The 11,094-nt window shown below is 40.3% G+C and overlaps 1 protein-coding gene across 1 annotated transcript; it reads left to right on the top strand.

Moving 5' to 3' along the window:
* Positions 1-9,795: 9,795 nt before the first annotated feature.
* Positions 9,796-10,644, top strand: LOC123485526 (olfactory receptor 4Q2-like). Its single transcript, XM_045216478.1, has one exon. The coding sequence runs from the start codon at positions 9,796-9,798 to the stop codon at positions 10,642-10,644; it is 849 nt and encodes a 282-aa protein (XP_045072413.1).
* The last annotated feature ends 450 nt before the right edge of the window (positions 10,645-11,094 follow it).

Below are 11,094 nucleotides of genomic sequence, written 5' to 3'. Positions count from 1 at the left end.
TCTTCACCTCTCGCTAATGAAGCATGTTGATAAAACACAAGTTCAAGTTAGGCCTCTGCTTTATAGTTTGGTAGCATTAGACACATTTTAATGACATAAATCATATAGATGATATCTCAAATGTCCAATGCATTTCAATAGAAGGGTGAAAGATATCTATCTATCATAACATTGCCTTATTTTATTCTCCATGCCTCTATCCCAGACATGCTCTAACCAGATTATCCATGTTGATGCTCCATCAGAACAGATATCGAATCACGTGTTAAAAATTAATATCGTATCTACTCATTTCTATAACTCCTTCCTTCCTGATGTGTCAGGATGTCCACAGAGAGAAACATTGATTAAGTATCTATTAAAACTAGAGGAGATAGGGGAATATGTGGACACTGACCTATGGGATTGCAGTGGGGACAAGTGGGCCTCTTTACCAAAGTAGAGTATAGAACTGGGGAATGGACATAAGGGATAGGTTAATCATTCCACCCAGGAGAGATAGCCCTATTGGACAGGGAGGTAGTTAATTACTTTTAGATTTGTGTGTATTGTTGTGAATTGTTAGATACTACTGCACTGTTGGAGCTAGGAACACAAGTATTTCGCTACACCCGCAAAAACATCTGCTAAATATGTGTATGTGACCAATAACATTTGATTTGATTTAATTGAATCGAGCTCTGGTCATTGTTAGTGGATGAAGGGTTAGGGCGAGGCCACCAGAGCCCCTCTCATGACTGGAGGAATACTGTAGGATCCTGAGGGATGGAAGACTCCATGCTGCTGACTGTCTATCTGCAAGCATTTCGCTACACCCGCATTAACATCTGTTAAACATGTGTATGTGACAAATCAAATTGGATTTGATTTGACTTGCTAGCCATGCTTCACAAACCCACTGAATTGGTGAGGAATTAGGTCTTCAAAAACATACAGTATACAATGCCTTCAGAAAGTATTCACACCTCTTGACTTTTTCCACATTTTATTGTGTTACAGCCTGAATTTAAAGTGGATTAAATTGAGATTAATTTGTCACTGACCTATACACAATACCCCACAATGTCAAAGTGGAATTATGTTTTTCAGAAATGTTCAAAATTAATGAAAAGCTGAAATGTCGTGAGTCAATAAGTATTCAACCCCCTTTGTTATGGCAAGCCTAAATAAGTTCAGGAGTAAACATGTGCGTAATAAGTCACATAATATGTTGCATGGACTCACTCTCTGTGCAATAACAGTGTTCAACATGATTTTTGAATGACTACCTCATCCCTGTACCACACATATACAATTATCTGTAAGTGTATCAGTGAATTTCAAATACAGATGAAACCATAGAGACCAGGGAGGTTTTCCAATGCCTCACAAAGTGGGCACCTATTGATAAAAAATAAAAAAACAGACACTGATTATCTCTTTGAGTATGGTGAAGATATTAATTACACTTTGGATGGTGTATCAATACATCCAGTTACAACAAAGATACAGGCGTCCTTCCTAACTCATTTGCCGGAGAGGAAGGAAACCTCTCAGGGATTTCACCATGAGGCCAATGGTGACTTTAAAACAGTTACAGAGTTTAATGGCTGTGATAGGAGAAAACTGAGGATTGAAAACAACATTGTAGTTACTCCACAATACTAACCTAATTGACAGAGTGCAAAGAAGGAAGCCTGTACAGAATAAAAAATATTCCAAAACATGCATCCTATTTGCAACAAGGCACTAAAGTAATACCTCAATACATGTGGCAAAGCAATTAACCTTTTGTTCTGAATACAAAGTGTTATGTTTGGGGCAAATCAAACACAACACATTACTGCATCATGTTATGGGTATGGTATGCTTGTAATCATTAAGGACTGGGGAGTTTTTCAGGATAACAAATTAACAGAATGGAGCTAAGCACAGGCAAAATCCTAGAGGAAGATCTGGTTCAGTCTGCTTTCCACCAGACACTGGGAGATGGATTCACCTTTCAGCAGTACAATAACCTAAAACACAATACCTAATATACACTGGAGTTGCTCACCAAGAAGACAGTGAATGTTCCTGAGTGGCCGAGTTACAGTTTTGACTTAAATCTATTTGAAAATGGTTGTCCAGCAATGATCAATAATCAATTTGACAGACATTGACAGAGGTTGAAGAATTTTGAAAATAATATTGGGCAAATGTTTTGAAAGCGCTTAGAGACTTACCCAGAAAGTCTCAGAGCTGTAAACGCTGCCAAAGGTGCTTCTACAAAGTATTGACTCAGGAGTGTGAATACTTATGTAAATTAGATATTTCATTTTGATTTGCAAACATTTCTAAAAACATGTTTTGACTTTGTCATTAAGAGGTATTGTGTGTAGATGGGTGAGAAAAAATATATAATGAATCCATTTTGAGATCAGGCTGTAACACAACAACATGTGGAAGGGGTATGAATATATATATATATTTTTTTTACCTTCTGGCGGGCCAAACCAGAACTTGGCCCGTGCCGACTTTTGGTAAAAAAAAAAAAATTGTAAGTTAACCCAGCAGAAGGTAGGTTTATTTTTTTTTAGGAACTTAGTCGGGTACTCAACTTACTGTTGAGAGTTAGAAAATTAGAATACACAAGGTGCAATTTTGAAATTTGGTAGTCCATCAGCAGTTTTCCACTTCTTATGTCTGTCACTGACAGTCACTCAATTAGCCCATGTCAGCTGACATTTTTTAGATTTCTGGGTAAGGTAGTCTAGCCAGCTACATGTATCTAAACCTTGTAGTAGGCTAATCATCAGTCACTCTCACTCAGATATCATATGAACATGGCATAAGTCATGGCAAAATGTGTAGAATTGTAGGAAATTATCTCTAAAATGGCAAACGTTTATCACCACCCTATGGCAAAATGTGTAGAATGGCAGGAAATGTGCTTTAAAACTGCAAAAACAATTATTCACCTCATGGAAAATCTTGCTTAGGGACCCCAAAAGGCTAGAGACGCTTCTGGGTGATGAGCTTCCCTGATGTTTTCTTGAACTTTCCAATACCTTTATGATGCATTTCAGTGACTTACTGCTGCAAATACAAATTGTTACACCTTTCCAATATTCAAGTCATTTTAAACATATTCAAGTCATTAGCTTTATGAACATGGAAACTTGGTAGCAGTTTCAGCACTACAATGTTTCTTATTTTTATGCATCTTTTAAGCGATTCTCCGGTACTTTTGCCAGTAGTTCTGAAAGTAGGGCTCACGAGCCAAAAGTGGTCTCCTAAAATGGTGTACTACGTCACATGTGCAGATATGTGCACCACATTTTTGCTCTCTCTTTTGCTCTGCTGTGTGTGAATGATGTGCCTCTTGCTAGCTGTCGCTCATATGGCAAGGGGCTGAAGTTCATTGGTCGAACTCAAATTGCTAGGGGGCTGGCCCACGTGGCGGAAAAATGGCGCAACACAGCTTCCAGAAAAAAGGTTGCTTTCAAACTAGGGATTTTGTGGCTAATTGAGGTAAAACAGTAATTCTGCTAAAAGTATATGCATGTATGAACTACACATTGACACGTCCAGCCCAAAGCAGGAGGTGTCAAAGTAGTAGCCAAAGTTCCAGAGCATGTCATTAATACTGGTAAATAGAATGTGTTGTTAGGTGTCATGTTATATGGCTACAATTTGATCAATGTTTGAAGTGTGATTTTGTGATTGCTTACTATACTGAACAAAAATATAAACGCAACATGCAACAATTTCAAAGATATTACTGAGTTACAGTTCATATGAGGAAATCAGTCAATTTAAATACATAAATTAGGCCCTAATCTATGGATTTCACATGACTGGAATACAGATATGCATCTGTTGGTCACAGATACCTTAAAGAAATGGGCCTCACAATGGGCCTCAGGATCTCATCATGGTATTTTTGTGCATTCAAATTGCCATCGATAAAATGCAATTGTGTTTGTTGTCCGTAGTTTATGCCTGCCCATACCATAACCCACCACTACCATGGGACACTCTATTCACAACATTGACATCAGCAAACCACTCGCCCACACGATGCCATACACATGGTCTGCGGTTGTGAGGCCGGTTGGATGTACTGCCATGGTAGAGGTGGCTTATGGTAGAGAAATTAACATTACATTATCTGGCAACAGCTCTGGTGGACATTCCTGCAGTCAATATGCCAATGGCATGCTCCTCAAAACATGAGACATCTGTGGCATTGTGTTGTGAGAAGAAACTGCACATTTTAGAGTGTCCTTTTATTGTCCCCAGCACAAGGTGCACCTGTGTAATGATCGTGCTGTTTAATCAGCTTCTCAATATGCCACACCTGTCAGGTGGATGGATTATCTTGGCAAATGAGAAATGCTCTAACTAACAGGGATGTAAACAAATTTGTGCACAACATTTGATATAAATAAGCTTTTTGTGCACATGGAACATTTCTGGGATCTTTTATTTCAGCTCATGAAATATGGGACCAACACTTTACATGTTGCGTTTATATTTGTGTTCAGTGTAAAAAGCTATTGTTTAAATACCCTAAGAAGCAATTGTTTACCATTTATATTTCTAAACACATAATGTCTATTTGTTCGGCTCGCAGCCCATCAATAAGATCATATTTTGGCCCACAAGGCCCAAAAGTTTGAGCACCCCTGTTTTATTGATACAAAACTTTGGATTATTCACACATAATTTTTTATACAGTAAATGTAGCCATACTAATTTGTTATTGCATCCACTAGTGTTTTCCTCTCCATTTCATCATTCCTCTCCCTGTTGGGAATTAGAGTTTAGGGATCCTAGATAATTAGCGCTCTGTTTTTAGCCTGATTTGTTAGTGCTACAGTACATAGTGATCATGGCGCTCATTAGTTCCTCTAGTCATTGTACAGTGGCTTGCGAAAGTATTCACCCCCCTTGGCATTTTTCCTATTTTGTTGCCTTACAACCTGGAATTAAAATGGATTGTTGGGGGGCTTGTATCATTTGATCTACAGAACATGCCTACCACTTTGAAGATGCAACATATTTTTTATTGTGAAACAAACAAGAAATTAGACAAAAAAACAGAAAACTTGAGCATGCATAACAAAGGTGGCTCTACACTTTGTTGAGCCACCTTTGCGGCGCAGTTACAGCTGCAAGTCTCTTGGGGTATGTCTCTATAAGCTTGGCACATCTATCCACTGGGATTTTTGCCCATTCTTTTAGGCAAAACTGCTCCAGCTCCTTCAAGTTGGATGGGTTCCGCTGATGTACAGCAATCTTTAAGTCATACCACAGATTCTCAATTGGATTGAGGTCTGGGCTTTGACTAAGCCATTCCAAGACTTATTGGCAGACTAAATAGCCTTGGTTTCTCAAATGACTGCCTCGCCTGGTTCACCAACTACTTCTCAGATAGAGTTCAATGTGTCAAATCGGAGGGCCTGTTGTCTGGACCTATGGCAGTCTCTATGGGGTGCCACAGGGTTCAATTCTTGGGCCAACTCTTTTCTCTGTGTATATCAATGACGTCGCTCTTGCTGCTGGTGACTCTCAGATCCACCTCTACGCAGACGACACCATTTTGTATACATCTGGCCCTTCATTGGACACTGTGTTAACAAACATCCAAACGAGCTTCAATTCCATACAACACTCCTTCAGTAGCCTCCAACTGCTCTTAAACACTAGTAAAACTAAATGCATGCTCTTCAACCGAACGCTGCTTGCACCCGCCCACCCGACTAGAATCACTACTCTAGACGGGTCTGACCTAGAGTACGTGGACAACTACAAATATCTAGGTGTCTGGTTAGACTGTAAACTCTCCTTCCAGACTCACATTAAGAATCTCCAATCCAAAGTTAAATCTAGAATCGGTTTCCTATTTCGCAAACAAAGCCTCCTTCACTCATGCTGCCAAACATGCCCCTCGTAAAACTGACTATCCTACCGATCCTTGACTTCGCGATGTCATTTACAAAATAGCCTCCAACACTCTACTCAGCAAACTGGATGTTGTCTATCACAGTGCCATCCGTTTTGTCTCCAAAGCCCCCATATAATACCCACCACTGTGACCTGTACGCTCTTGTTGGCTGGTCCTCACTACATATTCGTCGCCAAACCCACTGGCTCCAGGCCATCTATAAATCACTGCTAGGCAAATCCCCGCCTTATCTTAGCTCATTGGTCACCATAGCAACACCCACCCGTAGTCTGCGCTCCAGCGGGTATATCTCACTGGTCATCCCCAAAGCCAACACCTCCTTTGGCCGCAATTCCTTCCAGTTCTCTGCTGCCAATGACTGGAACAAATTGCAAAAATCTCTGAAGCTGGAGACACTTATCTCCCTCACTAACTTTAAGCATCAGTTGTCAGAGCACCTTACCGATCACTGCACCTGTACACAGCTCATCTGAAATTAGCCCGCCCAACTACCTCATCCCTATATTGTTATTTATTTTGCTCATCTGTACCCCAGTATCTCTATTTGCACATCATCTCTTGCACATCATTCCAGTGTTAATACTAAATTGTAATTATTTTGCACTATAGCCTATTTTATTGCCTTACCTCCATAACTTGCTAAATTTGCACACTGTATATTAATTGTATTTCTATTGTATTTTTGATTTTTGTTTTGTTTTACCCCATATGTAACTCTGTGTTGTTGTTTTTATCGCACTGCTTTGCTTTATCTTGGCCAGGTCGCAGTTGTAAATGAGAACTTGTTCTCAACTGGTTTACCTGGTTAAATAAAGGTGAAATAAAAAAATAAAAAAATAAAAATTTAAATGTTTCCCCTTAAACCACTCGAGTGTTGCTTTAGCAGTATGCTTAGGGTCATTGTCCTGCTGGAAGGTGAACCTCCGTCCCAGTCTCAAAACTCTGGAAGACTGAAACAGGTTTCCCTCAATAATTTCCCCTGTATTTAGCGCCATCCATCATTCCTTCAATTCTGACCAGTTTCCCAGTCCCTGCCGATGAAAAACATCCCCACAGCCTGATGCTGCCACCACCATGCTTCACTGTAGGGATGGTGTTCTCAGGGTGATGAGAGGTGTTGGGTTTGCGCCAGACATAGCGTTTTATTTGATGGCCAAAAAGCTCAATTTTAGTCTCATCTGACCAGAGTATCTTCTTTCATATGTTTGGGGAGTCTCCCACACACTAAATGTGTTTCCTTATTTTTTTCTTTAAGCAATGGCTTTTTTCTGGCCACTCTTCCATAAAGCCCAGCTCTGTGGAGTGTACAGCTTAAAGTGGTCCTATGGACAGATACTCCAATATCCGCTGTGGAGCTTTGCAGCTCCTTCAGGGTTATCTTTGGTCTCTTTCTTGGCTCTCTGATTAATGCCCTCCTTGCCTGGTCCGTGAGTTTTGGTAGGCGGCCCTCTCTTGGCAGGTTTGTTGTGGTGTCATATTCTTTCAATTTTTTAATAATGGATTTAAATGTGCTCCGTGGGATGTTCAAAGTTTCAGATATTTTTTTATAACCCAACCCTGATCTGTACTTCTCCACAACTTTGTCCCTGACCTGTTTGGAGAGCTCCTTGATCTTCATGGTGCCGCTTGCTTGGTGGTGCCCCTTGCTTAGTGGTGTTGCAGACTCTGGGGCCTTTCAGAACAGGTGTATTTTTACTGAGATCATGTGACAGATCATGTGACACTTAGATTGAACACAGGTGGACTTTATTTTACTAATTATGTGACTTCTGAAGGTAAGTGGTTGCACCAGATCTTATTTAGGGGCTTCATAGCAAAGGGGGTGAATACATATTCGCGCACCACTTTTCCGTGATTTTTATTTATTTATTTTTTGAAACAAGTATTTTTTTTCATTTCACTTCACCAATTTGGACTATTTTGTGCATGTCCATTACATGAAATCAAAATCAAAATCCATTTAAATTACAGGTTGTAATGCAACAAAATAGGAAAAATTAATACTTTTGCAAGGCACTGTACTATAACAGCTTGACCAACCATAGAAAACAAACTTTGATAATGTCAGGTCACCTGACCCCTGTCAATATCAAACGTATCCACTTGCTCCACTTGGGTAATTAACGGTGAAGTTTATGTCATTCAAAGAGCGCTTGCAGACAGGTGGAAACAGGTGTCATTTCACTGACAGAGGACACAAAATTATAGATCAAAGTCATTGTTGAGAGTATAACAGTAGGCCATAGACTTGTTCGATATTTATACACATTGAGCATATACTGCATTGTCTAGATTACTGATACTTAAACAGCATAACTTCTTCATTGTTGCATATCTACGTATCGCAGAGACTAAATGCCATAACCAATGTATCTCAGACACATACTGGCCTACAGCAGGATGAAGGCCAGAATAAAATCACTTGAGGTACGCATCAGTACAAAATACACTACATGACCAAAAGTATTTGGACACCTGCTCGTCGAATGTCTCATAAAAAAATCATGGGCATTAATATGGAGTTGGTCCCCTTTGCTGCTATAACAGCCTCCACTCTTCTGGGAAGGCTTTCCACTAGATGTTGGAACACTGCTGTGGGGACTTGCTTCCATTCAGCCACAAGAGCATTAGTGAGGTTGGGCACTGATATTGGGCGATTAGGCCTGGCTCGCAGTCGACATTCCAATTCATCCCAAATGGGGTTGAGGTCAGGGCTCTGTGCAGGCCAGTCAAGTTCTTCCACACCGATCCCGACGAACAGTTCTTGTGCTGACGTTGCTTCCAGAGAACGTTTGGAACTCAGTAGTGAGTGTTGCAACCAAGGACAGACTATTTTTACATGCTACGCGCTTCAGCACTCGGCGGTCCCGTTCTGTGAGCTTGTGTGGCCTACCACTTCACAATAACATCACTTGCAGTTGACCGGGGCAGCTTTAGCAGGGCAGAAATTTTACGAACTGACTTGTTGGAAAGGTGGCATCCTATGACGGTGCCACCTTGAAAGTCACTGAGCTTTTCAGTGAGGCCATTCTACTGCCAATGTTTGTCTATGGAGATTGCATGGCGGTGTGCTCAATTTTATACACCTGTCAGCAACGGGTGTGGCTGAAATAGCCTAAGCCACTAATTAGAAGGGGGTGTCCACATACTTTATATATAGTGTATCAGGATTTGATACTACACAGCGCTGCCTATCCAACTCCTATATGGAATAATTGTCACGCCAACCAGCCATGTTGGTCTGCTTGGTGTAAAAATGCCGACGGTGCAAACAGATCCAGGACCAGGCTAACAAACAGCTACACAATATCATACAAAACCTTGTTGCCAGATGGCTTCCATTAGTGGTCACTCACACAATATTTTCATTGTTTTTTATATATAACAATTTCCTTCTCAAGATGAGTTGTCATGTCAATCAGCCTAGCAATAGCTCTTGAGACTACGACATGAAAATGTTAACAATCACGTGACCATTTGTCTTACCTCATTATTGTTGACATCAAATTAAGGATGATAAATGATGGGGGAGTGTTTTAGATAAAAGGATTTGGCCGATACCTGTGGCAGGATTCTTACCCACTTCAGCAAGGTACAGGTGTGGCTTTTGAGGACTACCTGTATACAGGTTTTCCTCTTGACTGACTACAGCTGTTAATGCTGCGGTATTCTTACTCACTCTGTCAAATGTGTTTATATGGGGTATTCAAAATTATTACCAGTAGCATAAAAAAAAGAGGATACGAACAGCATGTGTAGTATATCTTCATTTAAAACTTGTATTTACCATTTTAAAAAATCTGTATTTTTGTAAAACATATTTCTGTTCTTTTTGTACAGGTTTGCCCTGTGTTGCTAACAGGATGGACAACAACATGTCATTACCAAGCCATATCCTTAAAATACAGGGTTTTGAAATCTCACAGACATTCATGTATCCATTTTTTTTCTCCATGCTGTTTGTTTATCTCTCCCTCCTTGTTTCTAACATTGGAGTCCTGGTTGTCATCATCACAGAGAGAAGCTTGCACAAACCAATGTACATCCTCTTCTGTAACCTGTCTGTTAATGACCTGATTGGCAACACTGTCTTGTTGCCTCGCCTCATGGCTGATATTGTTTCAACTGAGAGGTTTATCACGTACAGCCAATGTGTTGCTCAGGCCTTTTTCAGTCACACGTTTGGATCAGCCGCACATATGATACTGACCATTATGGCCTTTGACAGGTATGTGGCCATATGTTACCCTTTAAGGTACACATCAATAATGACAACCAAAACTGTAGTTACGCTGTCTGTGTCTGCTTGGGGGGCTTCCCTTGTGTTAGTGTCTGTCCTACTGGGTCTCACCATAAGGCTATCCCGCTGCAGTTCAATCATTCTGAATGCTTATTGTGACAACGCATCGTTGTTCAAGCTATCCTGTGAGGACGTTTCAATCAATAACATTTATGGGCTTTTTTTCACTGTGCTGCTCTTTACTTCTTCAATGGGAAGCATAGCTGTCACTTATTTCAGGATTGCTGTGATTTGCTGGACCAAGAAAAGCAAGGAGATGAACAACAGAGCATTGCAGACCTGTGCAAGCCACCTGGTGCTGTATCTCATTATGCTGTGGAGTGGGTTTCTAACCATCATACTGCATCGCTTTCCAGACTATCCATATTTGAGAAAACTGGCTTACGTTCTATTTCATAGTCGCCCCTGCTAATTTGAATCCAATTATCTACGGCTTGCAAACAAAGTCATTGAGGCAGAAAATTACACAAATACTCAGCCGGAAAGTTACACACTCTTAATACAGATATTTGTTTGGCACTTTGAAAATCAAATCGACAGGCTTGTTGATTATTCTGGTACTGAAACCATGAAAACAAAATGGATTAGAATTCAACACATACCAGTCTTAAAAGCTGTCTTTGAGGTACATTTCAAACATTTTCTGCTCCATATTCATAATCTCCAGCACCACCCCAACATCAACATATGTTAAAATGGCGCCTTTCTATGTTTTGTAGTCAAAAAGATAGAGGAAGATAAATGTTTCCGATGACATCATCCGGTGTGTGTCGTGATTTTAACCAATTATGTGCAGGCAATGAGCAGACAATGTTCGGGCGGAAATTGCAATGTTTCCCTTTAAAGGTTATGTCTTGCCATT

Source organism: Coregonus clupeaformis, chromosome 5, assembly GCF_020615455.1.
Source record: "Coregonus clupeaformis isolate EN_2021a chromosome 5, ASM2061545v1, whole genome shotgun sequence".
Lineage (NCBI taxonomy): Eukaryota > Metazoa > Chordata > Actinopteri > Salmoniformes > Salmonidae > Coregonus > Coregonus clupeaformis.
Note: the sequence above shows the minus strand (reverse complement) of the source record. Positions and strands in the feature narration are given on the sequence as shown.